The sequence below is a fragment of the Macrotis lagotis genome, chromosome X, assembly GCF_037893015.1.
Source record: "Macrotis lagotis isolate mMagLag1 chromosome X, bilby.v1.9.chrom.fasta, whole genome shotgun sequence".
Classification (NCBI taxonomy): Eukaryota; Metazoa; Chordata; class Mammalia; order Peramelemorphia; family Peramelidae; genus Macrotis; species Macrotis lagotis.
Genome location: NC_133666.1, coordinates 138,158,285 through 138,176,922, shown reverse-complemented (window position 1 = coordinate 138,176,922; position 18,638 = coordinate 138,158,285). Strand labels below are relative to the sequence as shown.

General features: G+C 35.9%; 1 protein-coding gene across 4 annotated transcripts in view; it reads right to left on the bottom strand.

Moving 5' to 3' along the window:
• Positions 1-18,638, bottom strand: part of SDK1 (sidekick cell adhesion molecule 1) — a 1,240,677-nt gene that overhangs the window by 1,108,320 nt on the left and 113,719 nt on the right. For 3 of the 4 annotated variants that reach the window (XM_074200552.1, XM_074200555.1, XM_074200554.1), the window contains exon 2: positions 10,125-10,154. The exons of the other annotated variant lie outside the window; for it this stretch is intronic. In XM_074200552.1, coding sequence (XP_074056653.1) covers positions 10,125-10,154 — 30 coding nt within the window. The remainder of the gene's footprint in view (positions 1-10,124; positions 10,155-18,638) is intronic. 4 annotated transcript variants of the gene reach the window in all.

Below are 18,638 nucleotides of genomic sequence, written 5' to 3'. Positions count from 1 at the left end.
AGACCCAGTAGTGGTATTGCTGGGTCAAAGGGTATGTAAATTTTTGTTGCCCTTTGGGCATAGTTCCAAATAGCTCTCCAGAAGGGTTGGATGAGTTCACAGCTCCACCAACAGTGTAATAGTGTCCCAGATTTCCCACATCCCTACCAACAATGATCATTATCCTTCCTGGTCATACTGGCCAATCTGAGAGGTGTGAGGTGGTACCTCAGAGAAGCTTTAATTTGCATTTCTCTAATAATTAATGATTTAGAGCATTTTTTCACATGGCTATGGATTACTTTGATCTCCTCATCGGTAAATTGTCTTTATATATCCTTTGACCATTTGTCAATTGGGGAATGGGGAAAATGGGGAAAAATATGACTCAGTTCCCTGTATATTTTAGAAATGAGTCCTTTGTCAGAATCATTAGTTGTAAAGATTGTTTCCCAATTTACCACATTTCTTTTGATCTTGGTTACATTGGTTTTATCTGTGCAAAAGCTTTTTAATTTAATGTAATGGAAATCATCTAATTGGTTTTTGGTGATGTTCTCCAACTCTTCCTTAGTCATAAACTGTTCCCCTTTCCATAGATCTGACAGGTAGACTAGTCCTTGATCTTCTAATTTGCTTATAGTATTGTTTATTATGTCTATGTCCTGTAACCATTTGGATCTTATCTTGGTAAAGGGTGTGAGGTGTTAGTCTAATCTAAGTTTCTTCCATACTAACTTCCAATTTTCCCAGCAATTTTTATCAAAGAGGGAGTTTTTTTCCCAATGGCAAGACTCTTTGGGTTTATCAAACAGGAGCTTACGATAATCATCTCCTGCTTTTACACCTAGTCTATTCCACTGGTCCACCACTCTATTTCTTAGCCAATACCAAACAGTTTTCATGACTCATGCTTTATAATATAATTTTAGATCTGGTAGGGCTAAGCCACCTTCTTTTGCACTTTTTTTTTCATTAAGCTCCTGGCAAATCTTGACTTTTTATTTCTCCATATGAATTTACTTACAATTTTTTCTAACTTGTTAAAGTAATTTTTTGGAATTTTGATTGGTAGGGCACTAAACAGTTTAGTTTTGGTAGAATTGTCATTTTTATTATATTAGCTCTACCTATCCATGAGCAGTTGATATTTGTCCAGTTATTTAAATCTAATTTAATTTGGGTGAGAAGTGTTTTATAATTGTTTTCAAAAAGATTCTGAGTCTGTCTTGGCAAATAGACTCCCAAATATTTTATATTGTCTGAGATTACTTTGAATAGGATTTCTCTTTCCAGCTCTTCCTGCTGTTTCATGCTAGACATAAATAGAAAAGTTGAGGATTTATGAGGGTTTATTTTATAACCTGCAACTTTGCTAAAATTGCTAATTGTTTCCAGTAGATTTTTTAGATGATTTCTTGGGATTCTCTAGGTATATTATCATGTCATCTGCAAGGAGTGAGAGTTTTGTCTCTTCCTTCTCAATTCTAATTCCTTTAATTTCTTTTTCTTCTCTAATTGCTGATTGTAACATTTCTAATACAATATTGAATAGTAGTGGTGATAATGGGCACCCTTGTTTCACCCCTGATATTACGGGGAATGCCTCTAGCCTCTCCCCATTGAGTATAATGCTAGTTGATGGTTTCAGATACATACTGCTAATTATTTTAAGGAACAGTCCATTTACTCCTACACTCTCTAGTGTTTTTAATAGGAATGGATGCTGTATTTTGTCAAAAGCTTTTTCAGCATCTATTGATATGATCATATGATTTCAATAGGCTTGTTGTTGATATAATTGAGTATACTAACAGTTTTCCTAATATTGAACCAACCCTGCATTCCTGGAATAAATCCTACTTGATCATAATGTATTATCCTAGTGATGACTTGTTGTAATTGTTTTGCTAAGATTTTATTTAGAATTTTTTGCATCTATATTCATCAGGGAGATAGGTCTATAATTTTCTTTCTCTGTTTTAACTCTTCCTGGTTTAGGTAACAGTACCATATTGGTTTCATAGAAAGAGTTAGGCAGAGTTCCATCTTTCCCTAATTTTCCAAAGAGTTTATATAGGATTGGAACCAATTGTTCCTTAAATGTTTAGTAGAATTCACTTGTGAATCCATCAGGCCCTGGAGATTTTTTTTTTAGGGAGTTCAGTAATGGCTTGTTGAATTTCTTTTTCTGAGATAGGGTTTTTTAGGTATTTAATCTCTTCTTCATTTAACCTGGGCAACTTATATTTTTGTAAATATTCATCCATTTCACTTAGATTATCATATTTATTGGCATAGAGTTGGGCAAAATAATTTTGAATTATTACTTTAATTTCCTCCTCATTGGTGGTGAGTTCACCTTTTTCATTTATGATACTAGCTATTTGGTTTTCTTCTTTCTTTTTTTAAATCAAATTGACCAGAGGGTTATCAATTTTATTGGTTTGTTTCATAATACCAACTTTTGGTTTTATTTATTAATTCAATAATTTTTTGCTTTCAATTTTATTAATTTCTTCTTTAATTTTTAAAATTTCTAATTTAGTACTTAATTGGGAATTTTTGATTTGTTCTTTCTCTATTTTTTTTAGTTGCATGTTTAGTTCATTAATTTCCTCTTTCTCCAATTTATTCATATAAGCATTTAGAGCTATAATATATCCCCTGAGAGTTGCTTTGAATGAATCCCATAGGTTTTGGTATGTTGTTTCATTATCATTATCTAGGATAAAATGGTTAATTCTTTCTATAATTTGTTTTTTGGTCCACTCATTTTTTAAAATGAGGTCATTCAGTTTCCAATTTGTTCTGGGTCTATATCTCCTTGGCCCAGTATTGCATATGACTTCTATTGCACTGTGATCTGAGAAAGATGTATTCACTATTTCTGGCTTTCTGCAGTTGAGCATTAGGTTTTTATGTCCTAGTGCATGGTCAATTTTTGTATAAGCTCCATGTACTGCAGAGAAAAAGGTATATTCCTTTCTATCCCCATTTAGTTTCCTCCATAAATCTACCATATCTAATTTTTCTAACAATCTATTTACCTCCCTAATTTCTTTCTTGTTTGTTTTATGATTTGATTTATCTAGATCTGATAGCAGGAGGTTGAGGTCTCCCACTAGTATTTTTGCTATCTATGTCTTCCTGTAATTCTTTCCGCTTCTCCTCTAAGAATTTGGATGCTGTCCCACTGGGTGCATATATATTCAATATTGAAATGACTTTATTTTCCATGGTACCTTTTAGGAGGATATAGTTTCCTTCCTTATCTCTTTCAACACTATGTATTTTTGCTGCTGCTTTGTCTGAGATAAGTATTGCTACCCCTGCTTTTTTTACTTCAGCTGAGGCAAAATATATTTTGCTCCAAACTTTTACCTTTACTCTATATGTATCCCTCTGTTTCAAATGAGTTTCTTGTAAGCAGCATATTGTAGGATTTTGGTGTTTAATCCACTCTGCTATTTGCTTAAGCTTTAAGGGAGAGTTCATCCCATTCACATTTAAGGTTATGATTACTAATTCTTTATTGCCCTCTGTGCTATCTTCCCTCTGTTTGTATTTTCCCCCTTCCCCCCTTTATCCATATTCCCCAGTCTTTTGTTTCTGAAAACCACCCCCTTCAGTGTGTTTGCCCTCCTATATCACACCCTCCCCTTTCTTTCCCCTTTGCCTTTTCCCTTCCCTTCCTTTTATTATTTCCCCTTATTTCCTCCACTCCCCTTCCCTTTCTCCACCCCCCCCCGTCCCCTTTTCCCCTTTTAATATTTGAAAGGTTAGATGTTTTATAAATTAACTGAGTATGTGTAGGTTGATTTTAAGCCAAGTCTGATGAGAAGAAGATTCAGGTGTTTCTCCTCTGCTTCCTTCTTCCCCACTATTACCATAGGTTTTTTTGTACCTCTTAGTGTAATGAGATTTACCCCATTCAATCCCCTCCCTCCTCCCATCTCTTTCCTGTCCCCCTTTTTAGGGCAGTAGTGTTTTTTTTTAGATCATTCTATCTAAGTCATAGAAAATTTTGAGTGTCTGACCCTTCTAGTTCTGTATATTCTATCAAATAGAGTCAAAATTCCTGAGAGTTATTAGAGTCTTTCTCCCAAATGGGGTTAAAACCAGTTACATCCCATTAGACAGTAGTCTCATGGATAGGTCATGAATGTTCATCATTTCTGGCAAGGTGTATTCTCTCTGTTAGAGTTACATTTCTGAAGGTTTATGAAAATCTTTTTTTTACCCCCATGCTGGGATATAGCCAGTTTCAACTAACTTACTGGATTGCATTTATTTTCTTTTTACTGTCCCCCCCTTTTTTTTTACCTTTTCATGTGTCTCTTGAACCTCCTGTTTGATGTCCAAATTTTCTGTTTAGCTCTGGTCTTTTCATCAGAAATTTTTGGAATTCTTCCATTTCGTTAAATGTCCATCTTTTTCCCTGGAAGAGAAGGCTCAGCTTTGCAGGAACTTAGATTCTTGGCTGCATTCCAAGCTCCCATGCTCTTCAAAATATCTCGTTCCAGGCCCTTCAATCCCTTAATGTTGATGCAGCCAGGTCCTGCATGATCCTTACTGTGGCTCCTTGATATTTAAATTGTTTCTTTCTGGCTGCTTGCAGGATTTTCTCTTTTATCTGATAATTCTGCAGTTTGGCCACAACATTCCTTGGTGTTTTCATTTTAGGATCTTTTTCTGGTGGGGATTGATGTACTCTTTCAATAACTACTTTGCCCTCCAATTCCATGATATCAGGGCAGTTTTCCATCACTAGATCCTGTAATATTAAGTCCAGGCTTTTTTTTTCTCTTCAATGTTTTCAGAAGTCCTATAATTTTCAGGTTGCCCCTCCTTGATCTATTCTCAAGGTCAGTGGTTTTGTCGATGAGGTATTTTACATTTGCTTCTATTTTTTCTATTTTTTGATTTTGTTTAACTAACTCTTGCTGTCTCGTGGAGTCATTTGTTTCTGTAGATTCCATTGTTTTGGGGGGAGGAGTTTTCTTCATTAACCTTTTGCAACTCCTTTTCCAATTGGTCAATTCCACTTTTGAAAGAGCTTTCCATTTGACCAATTGAGGTTTTGAGAGAATTAATTTCTTTTTGCATTTGCTCATTTAAGGATCTGAGAGAATTATTCTCATTTTGTAATTGTCCAATTGAGGATCTGAGAGATTTATTCTCCTTTTGTTTGTCCAATTATATATATATATATATATATAGTATATAAGGAAAAGTTAATGAAAGAAGGGAAGCATATTCTTCCACCTCACCACTCAGGCAAGGATGAGTCAAGACCTTGACCAGTCAGTGGTAACATTTGGTGACATCTTTATGATGGAATGAAAGTGCACCCTGTAGTCCACTAGGAATGTATATTTCTTTAAACAGACAAATCTTTCCAAAAATCAGAATACAGAAACCATCCTGCTTTCCTCTGCCCCCAATTCTCTCTGTACTTTGCCATTAGGACAATAACCACCCCAGGCAAGTTGGTGGGAGTGATGTACCCTCTGATATATATGATCTGTGAATCTGCCTATATCTGAAAAAAACCCATTTTGGAAAGTAAACATTTACCAGTATATTTACAAAAAGAAAAAGAAAAAAGAAACATCATTGTTCCTTGTCTGCTGTGCATTGCCATTCTGTTGCCACTTTGCCACTGGAATGCCAAAGTTGCCTCACTGATACAGTACAAAAAAATACCATATTCAAGGGGCAAGAATTCTCACAGCACTAGACCCATCACCGAAAGTTTCCTATCAAACCAGGCCATGGGATGAAGTAGTTCTGGTAAAGAGAGGGAGAAAGATGCCTTGCACAACTCTCCCCTCACTATAATGAACATTGAGCAAGTTATGTTATCATGCAGATGACATGGTCCTCTTTGATTACAAATGACCATCATCATTCAAAAGTCTTAAATCTCTTATTTCTTAGCTATACTGCATATAGCAAGTAGTTAAATGAATATTACTAAAGTAGAGGTCTGACTAAGACTCTACCCTGCTGAAGAAGCTCCATTAGCCATCAAGTGCCTGCAGAATGAAACAATTAATTAATGAGCATTTATTAACTGCTTTGTATGTGCCAGGTACTTCATAAATATTTGTTGAATGAATTTATGATGACACACCTAAAGAATACAAATGAATTGGTTAGGTGGATGCTAAAGGTTTCACCATAACTTTAACCATGACAAAGTAAAAACACAACAGATATCTACTGCTAATTAAGCACAGTCAGGTTAAGAAACACTGATTGAGAAGCTTGGTATCAAAGATTCTGTGGTATTGATCTTTCTCTCATCTTATACCCCAGTTTTGAGAATTAAGTAGCCTCTGGTAACCAACTCCAAACTCGTAACCAGATTTTTGTCTTATTCCCCATGCTTAACGCCCTTCTATATATATCTATATCTATATCTATATCTATATCTATATCTATATCTATATATATCTATATATATCTCTATATCTATATATATATATATATATATATATATATATATATATATATATTTATACCCCAGTATCACAATGTTGGCCTGTTCTTTCCAGTTAACTTAGGTAAGCCTTCAGTCCTTAAAGAACTTTATCATAGATAAATAAGAACAACTCCTCCAAAAAGTGATCCATTAGGTAAAAAGATTTTCATCTCAATCCCTGATTTGAGATGTAAAGGGAATTAACATGTTTTTCCTTAGGTCCTTGTCCCTGCTGAAGGTATAAAAATCCATTACCTGACAACTTAGATTTAAATGTAATTTCAAAAGTCTCTGAGCCCTCTGAAGGAACCCCTTCACATTATCTAATTGGAAATTATTCTGTTAAGTAGAAATTGACCCTGCCCAATATCCTGTCATGCCAGGTGTTGATTAAGTAAATCAAGTCAAAACACCCAATTACTTAAAATGACAGGATGATATTTTATTAAGGTGTTAAAGATAAGTCTCAATCAACCAATCAAAGACTTTAGATTAAGTTGGAAAAATCTTTGGATGAAAGGGAGACACTAACAAGAAGACTGTTCTGATCTGCAAAGACTTACTTATTCAAGCACTGTAAATTTCTTTAAAATAGAGATGCAAAATCAGAAGATACATATTCAGAAGAGAGACAAAGACAGTATCAAAGTCAAAGCTAGATTGACTAAAAGTCTAACAGTTCAAATCTGACATTAGATACAAGTCCTGATCAAGCAAGTACCTTAAATTTTGCAAACACTGTTATAGGGGATGATAATGGAACCTTTCTCCAAAATCGTTGTGAGCATCAAGGAGATATTTGAAGTATTTAGCAAACTGCCAGGCATATCAAAGGTGCTTCTTAATAAATGGGGTTTCTGGGGCGGCTAGGTTGCACAGTGGATAGAGAACTGGCCCTCGAGTTAGGTGTACCTCAGTTCAAATCCGACCTCAGACACTTAATAATTGCCTAGCTGTGTGGCCTTGGGCAAACCATTTAACCCCATTTGCCCTGCAAAAACCTGAAAAAAAATAAATAGGGTTTCCTTCCCTCCTGTGATGGAGAAGATAGATATTGAGGAAATCCATCAACCCTTTAGGCACCTCAGAGAAGAAGTTTGAACTGACAACATCAGCATATCCACCTTCTCAGTGACTGACAAGATATCTGCTTTGCCCCACTGCACTCTCTAGTGCCTGCCAAAGGCAAAGGAATATATTATGTTGATTCTTTATGCAAACATTTCTGGTAACCATGCTTTTACCTCAACAACTAAAAGACAGGAATTAACTAGAAACAGATCTAAATTTAGAGTTTAATTTTAGTCTAGTTTTACTCTTTAACAATGCAGAGAATCAAACTTCTGGCCTCAATGTTAGGAATTTTCTAACTGAAATCTCAGAGGGTTTGTAATGATATTTCTTCTTTTTTGTCTAACAACTTCCTAAAGCAGAAGAAGTAGGAACTCATGAACTTGAGAGTTCATAACAGAGTGTTAAAATATAAATGTCAATTCTCACAAATATAATTTTTTAACATCCTCATTACAACCAATAATATAAAAGTCTGGTAGAGTTTTCTACAATGAATTTCTAATTTTAATCCTAACAAAATATAATGACAAGACTGGATCCCTGCTCCAACAATTCTCCCTACACACTGGTTTAATTCAAATCCAAGTTTCTGGGATGAAACCAATTTTAAGAAGAGGAAAATAATCAATAAATCTATGTTTCATCTTTGTTAACCAAGTCTTCCATCCCATATTATGCCTAGGTTTCTGTCTCATTATCCCATGCCCAGGATCCTACCTCTGACACCTTATTCTATAACCCATTTCATCTAGAATCTTATTTCTATTCCTCCTATTACTGCCACCAATACCCAAATACTGATGACTTGCTTTTTAGAGTCTCTGCTTACAGGCAATCATACCAATTCCAGGTGCCTCCTGCCTGTTTAGATAAATGGTCTAGATCAGGGACAAGGAACCTCTGGCCCAAGAGCCATATTGGTCTGGTGTTTCCAAGACAACTATCCACAGGAGGGCTCAAAGGTCAATCTATCTAGGAGCTTTTTATGGGTGACTAAATTAAATGTTTGATCAAATCTAGTGCACGAATGATGCAATAAACATCCAAATGGCCCTTGGCAGAAGAATGGTTCCCCACCCTAGACCCTGGTCTAGATCAAATGGGATGTGAAAGCTAAACTGGATGCTCAAAAATACATGCTTTTCTTCCCAACAAGCAGACAGGCCAGGCAAGCAGAGCTTACCAGTCTGGTCCCCACATTTTCTATCCACTCCTCCTTCCCTCACCACAGTATCAGGCATACCTTGTATGTCTCCTGGATTAGACTTTAGAGTGCAGAGACATGAGTTCCCTCAAACTCTTCTCTCACTCCATTCTCAAATAAATAAGGCAGGCTCATATCAGGTTCTGATGTAACTACAGAAAGTAAAGTTCTGTAATAGCAGACACATATGTCTTGGGGAAGCAATAAGAATGAGAGTAAACAGCAGGAGCAGCTCTTTTCCAAAGGGTTTGGAATTCAAGGAGGCAAACACAAGACTCGTAAATCTTCACCTCTTATCTCAAGACCACTTCAAACCCACTGAACAGCTTGGAAATCAGTAAAAAAGGTTATCCACCACCAACAATGCAGGGTTTTCCAAATCATCCTGTCACTTGCCCTGCCACTGCCCTATACGCCCTCCTTGGAACAACTACTCTGATCTGAGACTTGAGTTCCAGAAGTCATGCCCTACCTAGTGGCATAGAATTCCTTTCTATTATCTAAGACTGAAATCTCTGAGTTTTTTTTTTCCTGCTCTAATAGGTTAAACTAGTCTCAGGACCAATCTAATTAAACCTCAATGCAAGTATCAATATTAACACAAGGGTCTTGTAAACTAGATTAAAATGTAACCACAATATCCCCTAAAGGTATCCTAAGACACTTTAAGAGGACCTGCAAGTAAAAAGTCATATTCATAATTTTACTAAGTTGAAATCTGACTATTACATAATTTCCAACTACTTTTCTGAGGTTAGATTTTCTTCATATGCTTCAACCAAAACAATATAACAGAATATAATACAGTAGATCGAATACCAAAGCAGAGAGAATTCAGTTAAATTAAGACTTTAAAAATATTTCCAAAATTTTTTTGCTTTTAAAATGATAGCTATTTTTATAAACAAGTTATTTATGTTAACATATAATATGTTTATTGTAGCTTTAAATAAATTAATAAATATTTTAATGATCAGCCTTAATTTTTTTTATTTGTTTTTGCTTTTTTTTTTTTTTACAAGGCAAAATGGGTTAAGTGGCTTGCCCAAGACCACACAGCTAGGTAATTATTAAGTGTTTGAGACCGGATTTGAACCCAGGTACTCCTGACTCCAGAGCTGGTGCTTTATCCACTGCGCCACCTAGCCGCCCCCGTCTTAATTTCTAATATGGTAAATATAAATACATATAGGCCAAATAAACAAAAATTCTTATCATCAAGAGTTTAACAGGGTCTTGAGATCAAAAAATTGAAGAACAACTGAGTGTTAAACATGAAACCATGCTACCAACTTAAGAGATAGAAGAAGGATGCAAAAGGAAGGAAGGGAGAAGAAAGAACAATAAAAGCAGTTTAATGTATTATACAACACTTACTGTGATATGTAAAATAACTGAAGCCAGCTCCTGAAATGAGAAAGAAAAAGGAGAGATTTTATTTCTCTCTCTGAATGATAGCAAAAGTATCTTCTGACTGGAAGAAAAGTGTGCAGATTTTTATAGTTCTAGAAACATCATATTGCTCCTGAATTTATTTTTTATCCTGCTGTGACTAAATAAAGTGGTGATTGAATTTAAGGATACTAAAAGGGCACAGTGAAACCTTCCCTTTACTTAATTCAAAGAACCTAAATAGACTGAACAAACTTCCTGCAGCTGAGAGTGAAAAAAAATTACTTGCCAATAAGAAATATACAAAGTACTCAAGTCACTGGACTGGGGGCAGCTAGGTGGCACAGTGGATAGCACACCAGCCCTGGAGTCAGGAGGACCTGAGTTCAAAGTGGGCCTCAGACTTAATTAATTTGCTGTGTAATCTTGGGCAAGTCACTTAACCCTATTGCCTTGCCAAAAAAAAAAAAAACCCAAGGAAATGAAAACTTCAAGTAATAATAAAACTCAATTTAAAAAATGACATTGAACTGACCTAAAAGTTGGACACTCAAATCTAAAATTTATGCTAAGGTAATAAAGTTAAAATTAAGACAAGAAAATTTAAAAAAAAACAATTCTCAAATAGGCGAAGTTTGGTAGATGTTGTTTAATTTTAGATATTTAATAGTTATATTTTAGCTCACTTAAATTCTGTGATCCTTAGTTCTCTCATTAATAAAATAAAGGAATAGGATTAAATTATCTCTAAAGTCCATTCCAGTTCCAAAACGCTATGACTCTAAAAATGGAAAATTCATCCTTGAGAATCTTGATTGCCATGGTCTCCAGCTTGTGGACATTTGGTGACAGTATCTCTAAATTACAGATTTCAAAAAAATTACTGAATTGCAAGGCTTAAAGAGATTTTGCAATCAAAATGGCAAAGGACCCCATTTTATAGATAAATGGAAAATGAGGCTCAATGAGGGCAACTAATTTTTCCAAATAACTCTCTTCACATCACATATCCAATCAGTTTTTAAATCTTGTCATTTCAATCACCACAACATGTCTCAAATCTGCTATCTTCTTTTTATTCATATAACCATAATCCAAGTTCAGGTTTAAAGTACCTCTAACCTAAGTAGCCTCTTAATTGCTCTCTACTTTCTCCAATTCATAAAAGATAGGGTTTCTGCCTATAATAAATGATTTAATTAGTGTAAAATATTACCCTTAAAATGCATGAGCTCTAATTTTACAAACTTATAAAGCTTATTAGTAAATAGTTGAAATCTTAAAACTTTCGATTCATTGAGTACTAAAGTATAAAATGATGTCAGCAGTCATCTAAACCAAGACCTCATTTTACAGAAGGGAAAAATAAGATCCAAAGGGATTTTCCCAAGTCTTATCACCTCCTGAGAATAAAATGACTAAGATAGGATTTGAACCTAAGTCCTTAAGACTGTAAATCCAGGGTACTGTGAGAAGCTTTAAAGTCAACAGAAAGTTGAGCTTAAATGCAATCCTCACTCTAATGGATATTGTAATCTAGTAGAGTGATAAGTTACAAATGTAGTCAACTATAATACAAAATAATATACATTTTAGTAGGTACAAGATGATGTTTGATGTTAGGGGAAAGGAAAATAATTACTAAGAAGTAGGAGACATATCCTGAAAGAAGAAAGAAGAAAGAAGAAGGAGGAGGAGGAGAAAAGAAAGAAGGAAAGAGAGAGAAAGACAGGAAGGAAGGAAGGAAGGAAGGAAGGAAGGAAGGAAGGAAGGAAGGAAGGAAGGAAGGAAGGAAGGAAGGAAGGAAGGAAGGAGAAAGGAGGAAGAAGGAAAAAGAGAGAGAGAGAGAGAGAGAGAGAGAGAGAGAGAGAAGAGAAGAAAGAATTGGACTTTAAAGGGTAGGTACTCATTTTCAGAGAGTTGGCACTGCAGAGATAGAGTACAGCATGAGGAAATGAGGAAAACAAGGAGATGGGAAAGCACAAGGTATGCTTGGAAAAATAAATCAGGTTGGCTAAAATATAGAGTACATAAATGAAACTAATAAGAGATAATGCCTTGATGATGAAGCTGTGAAATGATACACCTATTTTGAAAATTAATTTGGAATAATGCAAATAATAAAATGTTGTCTCCTCAAACTTCTAATGGCATCACACACCCCTAACTTTTTAGCTAAGTATCTTGACTGAGACCATTTATTGTGAGTGTGTGATGCCTTAAATAAGAGAGAACATTAATTATAAGCAATGAAAAATTTAAAATAAAGGTTAAAATTTATTTTTAAAAGAATGCTTGTGGGAAAAGGTAATGTTAGATTACAGTTTGATTTTTACACAGAAGAGAAAAGTAATTGAAGACTTTTAAGCAAAGTGTAAAATGACTACCTCCAAACATGCATAAATGTTGGTAGGGGCCAAGCTTTTAAGTACCCTATGTGCCTGTCACTGTGTTAATGGAATTAATTTTATTGATCCTCACAACAAACTTGTGAGATATGTGATATTATTATTATTATTACCATTTTAAAGATGAGGAAAGTGAGGCAGATAGCAGTAATGTGACTTGCCCAGAGTCACATAGCTAGTAAGTGTCTATATGGCTGAATTTGAACTCAGGACTTGCATTTTATCTACTGCACCTCACTAGCTGCCTCTAGAAATTGTCTCACTAAAGCAAGGAACCCAGGGGAGTGGAGCCAAGACTATGGCATAAGGACAGGACGTCCCAGGAGCTCTCTTCCAAATATTTTGCAAACCTTAAAATTATGACTCTCACTAAATTTTTAAGAGACAGAACGGGCAGCTAGGTGGCGTAATGGATTAAAGCACTGGCCTTGGAGTCAGGAGTACCTGGGTTCATATCCAGTCTCAGACACTTAATAATTACCTAGCTGTGTGGCCTTGGGCAAGCCACTTAACCCCATTTGCCTTGCAAAAACCTAAAAAAGAAAAAAAAAGAGACAGAACCCACAAAAAGACCCAGTGAGATAATTAATTCTCCAGCCCAAGGTAACCTGAAAGATCATGGGAAGGTTCGTTTCCATGGGGTTGGAGGGAGCAGCAGCGCAGCCAGGATCACCGTGCTGGAGTAAAGTCACTCCAGCCCTCTGGAAATAGCTTAACAGTCTCCTCGGTCCCTAGTAGCCCCAACTCCTGGCAACAGAAGCAGTTTCCTGACCTGCCAACCCAGGGAACACCAAGTACAACTTGGAAAATCAGCAGGGAAACCTCTGCCAAATTGGGCAAGGAGCCCAGGCCAGCATGGCCCTCAGCAGCCCAGATCCCAGGAAACCAAAGCAAATCCACAAAGCCATCTAGCAGGGAGCTGCCGGGCAGCTGTTTCCAGAGCATTCAGCCCAGGGAAGGTAAAGGGGTGGGGGAAGACAGTCAAGGTCTCTCCTCTGACCCCAGGACAGAACTCTGGTGCTTTGGTCATGCTCAGATCCAGGTAGCAGTCTGGGGGCCCATACTGTCATACAGCAGGGACCTTCCTCACAGCTCCAGGGAAGAGGGGAGCTTGTGGTCACCTCAGATCAGAGCATGGGCCAGAAGAGCAGTCAGAGCCTCTCATAAGACCTTGAAGGAACTGAGGTCCTTTCAGGGGTGTTCCAATAACATTCAATAGCTCAGGAAGCACCATAAAACCAGGTCTCAAGCTGAGGAAATGAGCAAACAGAGAAAAAGGAACCTGACCATAGACAATTACTTTGGTCCCATGGAGGATCAAAACACAGACTCAGAAGATGACAAAGTCCAAGCTTCTGTATGCAAATCTCCAAAATAATAGGAATTGGGTTCAGGCAGTGGCAGAGCTCAAAAAAGATCTTGAAAATCCCATAAGAGGAAAGTTAGAGGAAAGGTAGAGGAAAAATTGGGAAGAGAAAGGAAGAGAGATGCAGAAAAAACATGAAAACCAAGTTAGCAACTTAGTGAAGGCGATACAAAAAAAAAAAAATACTGAAGAAATAATATGTAAAAAACCTGTTTAGATCACATGGGGGGAAAAAAGCAGTCCAAAAAGCTAATGAGAAGAATATCTTAAAAAGTATAATTGACCAGATGGAAAAGGAGATAAGAAAGCTCTCTGAGGAAAACAGCTCCTTCAAATGTAGAATGGAGCTAAAAGAAACCAATGATTTTGCAAGAAATCAAGAAACGGGGCAGCTAAGTGGTGCAGTGGAAAAAGCACCGGCCCTGGAATCAGGAGTACCTGGGTTCAAATCCGGTCTCAGACACTTGATAATTACCTAGCTGTGTGGCCTTGAGCAAGCCACTTAACCCCATTTGCCTTGCAAAAACCTAAAAAAATCAAGAAACAATGAAATAATACCAAAAGAATGAAAAGCTAGAAGAAAACATGAAATATCTCATTGGAGAAACAACTGACCATGATAATTTTAAAATTACTGGGCTACTGAAAATCATGATCAGAAAAAGAGCCTTGACTTCATTCTATTTTTTAACTTTTAAAGATTTTATTTGTTTTGAGTTTTACAATTTTCCCCCATTCTTGCTTCCCTCCCCCCACCCCCACAGAAAGCAATTTGCCAGTCTTTACATTGTTTACATGGTATACACTGATACAAATTGAATGCGATGGTAGAGAAATCATATCCTTAAGGAAGTAAAATAAAGTATAAGAGATAGCAAGATTACAGGTTTACAAGATATCAGGTTTTTTTCTAAATTAAAGGTAATAGTCCTTGGTCTTTTTTTCAAACTCCATGGCTCTTTATCTGGATACAGATGGCATTCTCCATTGCAGAGAGCCCCAAATTGTCCCTGACTGTTGCACTGATGGAATGAGCAAGTCCATCAAGGTTGATCATCACCCCCATGTTGCTGTTAGGGTGTACAGTGTTTTTCTGGTCCTGCTCATCTCACTCAGCATCAGTTCATGCAAATCCCTCCAGGCTTCCTTGAATTCCCATCCCTCCTGGTTTCTAATAGAACAATAGTGTTCCATGATCTTGACTTCATTCTTAAAGAATTCCTACAAGAAAATTGCCCTGATATCCTAGAAGCAGAGGGAAAAATAGAAACTGAAGGAATCCACCAATCTCTTCCTGAAGAGATCCAAAAGAAAATAACCCCTAGGAATATTATAGCCAAGTTCCAGAGCTCCCAAGTCAAAGAGATAATATTACAAGTAGCCAGAAAAAAAATTCAAATATCATGGAGGTGCAGTCAGGATCACTCAGGACTGAGCAGCATCCCCATCAAGTGTTCATAGGGCTTGGAATATGATATTCTGGAAGGCAAAAGATCTTGGAATGCAACTAAGAATCAACTACGTAACGACATTGAATATCCTCTTCCTGGGGAAAACATGGGCATCTAGTGAAATAGGGGGATTTCAAATGTTCCTGTTGAAACGACCAGAGCTGAATAGAAAGTTTGATCTCCAAGTACAGGACTCAGGTGAAGCATAGAGAGGGTGCACAAGAAGGGTAAATTATGAGAGACTTAATGACGATGAACTGCTTGTATTCCTGCATGGGAAGATGATAATAATACTCACATGAACCTTATTATTTAATAGAGCAATTAGAAGGAGCAAATTTAGACAAGGCACAAGTGTATATTATATTGTAAAGATAGGTGAAAAAGGAATGTACTGGGAGATAAAGGAGAGGTAGAATGGGCTAAAGTATTTGACATAAAAAGAGTCCAGAAAAAAGCTTTTGCAATGGAATGGAAGGGGAGAAGGTGAAGGGGAATGAGGGAGCCTTCATTATCATGGGAACTGGCTCAGAGAGGAAATAACATACACACTCAGAAGGGTATAGAAATCTTTTACCCTAGAGGAAAAAGGAGAGGAAGGAATGTGGAGAAAGAGGACAGGAGGAGGGAAGGGAGAGTGTGGGTGATAGAAGAGAGGGTAGATCAGGGAGAGGGTAGTCAGATACAATGCATTTTCTTTTTTACTTTTTGCAAGGTGGTGAGATTGGGTGACCTGTCCAGGACCATGGGGCCAGGTAGTTGCCAGGAGAGAGAAAATAAAATAAATGGGAGTGGGGAGGAATGAATGGAGGAACTACACTCAGTAATAGCAACTGTGGAAAAAATACGGAAGTAACTTCTATCTGATGGACTTATGATAAAGAATGCAATCCACCCCAGAGACAAAGCTGATGGTATCTAAACACAGACTGAAGCACTTTTTTTTCTCTTTCACTTTATTTTTCATGAAATTTTTTATTTTTCTGAGAGGGAGGGGGAATTATGTTTACTCATAACAAGACTAGTAATGTGTAAATAAAAAAATGTAAATTAGAACAATAAAAAAATCAAGGAAACATGGGAGGAGGCAGACTTATGAAAATAGCTATTCTATATACTCAGATAAACTTTTATCTCTTTACAGTCTTCAAAAGCAGTCTAGGAAGTCACAATTACCAAGTAATTCAATTCTCCCAACATACTCCCCTTACCCCTAAAATGAGTTTGACTTACTTTTTAAACCATCAAATAAATTCAATTTTCTTTATAACCTCCTAATTATTATTTGTAGACAACAAAGCAAAGTAAACATAATAAAAGATCCAAAGGTCACATTTATAATAGGAAATAAATATGAGGATATATATATATTATGGCTTATAATAATGACTTATTTAATTTACCTCCCAGCTAAAAATATTTATCTGAAACATAAAAAGGGCACTGTTTACTGTTTATCCTTCAGGTCAGACAAATTTATCCAATAAAGACTAATCTGGTTGTTCAAATTATTCAAATAGTACTAGCTTTTAATGGACTCTATGCATCAAAGATGCTTGACAGTCATTAACCTTTTAGGGCTACACTAATTTGTGCAATTAGCCTAAGGGAAATTATTTTTCTTGGTCACATAATTAATTGTCCATGAAGTTTTAAAGAATTGGTTTACAAGATACTTTCCATAACTAAAAGTGACACAAAAATAATAATATTATATACTTTAAGGACAGGTCTCTAAAGCCCAAGCAAAGAGGAGAACTGGGGCAGTTACACAGATAATCCATGTGTCCCTAAATCATGCATAAAAATAAAACGGGCATCTAAAAGGCCTTTATAACATAGTAAACTGGATGACAGTAAGTAAAGATTCAAATTCCAATTTTTATAATGTGCAGAAACTTTTTGTAATATGAATTTTAAAATATTTATTGTGAATAATTTACTTACACAATTTGAAACTTTCAAATGGTAGATTTACTTATAGTTAAAACACATTTATATATTTTAGGGTTATGAACATTAGTATGCATTTACAATTTAATAATACTTGTCCTTCATTTTGAAGAAGAACACAACATCAAGGGAGGTGATACCATGACAAGCACATGAATTGGATCTAAGTGAGAGGGTGCTGTGCTAAGTGATCAGCCTCATTTTTCCCTCCAGAGCTATTTGGATCCAGTAGTCAGATATGAATCAGGATGACTGGAGAAGGTCCTAGATGTAAGGCAATCAGGATTAAGTGGGTTGCCCAAGGTCACATAGCTATTAAGTGGCAAGTGTCTGAGGCTGGATTTGAACTTCTATCCGCCTGACTACAAGCCCAGTGCTCTATTCACTGTGCCACCTGACTACCCCACAGTTTAAGGCAGAAAGAAAAAAAAAGAATCCCCACCTAAATAATATCAGGACAGCATCTCCCTAAGCTGGAAAGACACGAGTTTATGATGAGGCAATTCGTAACAAAAGCCTACTCCTCAATATCATTACATTGTAGATATTCAATAAATATCTATTAATAAAGGTTCCTGGGGTTGACTGAAACTGATATAAAGAATAATAGATGAACATTAAGCAAGTGGGACTACTGTATTTCAATTTTAACCAATTTTTTGATTTTTAACTTACAGGTTCTTCACTCATATTAGATAATGCTAATAAGATTTTTAACTCCTCTCTTACTGCAGATATTCCAAATCACTTACTCAGAGTAATATTTTTCTTATCAAAAAGCAGAAAAAGTATGATTAATAATAAAAAAAGAAATGGAATTCAATGCCATTTTCTAAAACCACAATAAGTTTATTGTGATAGGGCTTCATACAGACACAATTGAATTAAATCAAGTTTATAGTCAACCATTTATCTTATGCAACTTTTTAAAATATTTCTTTTTAAAATTGAAATACTACATAATAAACTAAGTTTTAAATGCAAATAATTTTTTTCAATTTATGTTTACAAGAGTATTAAAACTAAGGCAAGGAATAATTTTCATAAATCCTTTAGTTACCATACTGCAACATGTGTGTGTGTTTGTGTGTGTATTTATTAGTACTGATGACATAAAGTTACACATTTGGATCACTCAGTACCAAAACAAATGTGGAAAGGTAAAAATCCTGATCATCCAACTCATAGAGTATTTCCTACCTTGCTTCCTACCTAATACTGACTATTAAATACTAATAATAAGAAATAATAACTCAACATTTATATAGTGTTTACTTTGAGTCCAACTTTATAATGTCTTCTCTCTTTTGATCCTTACTAT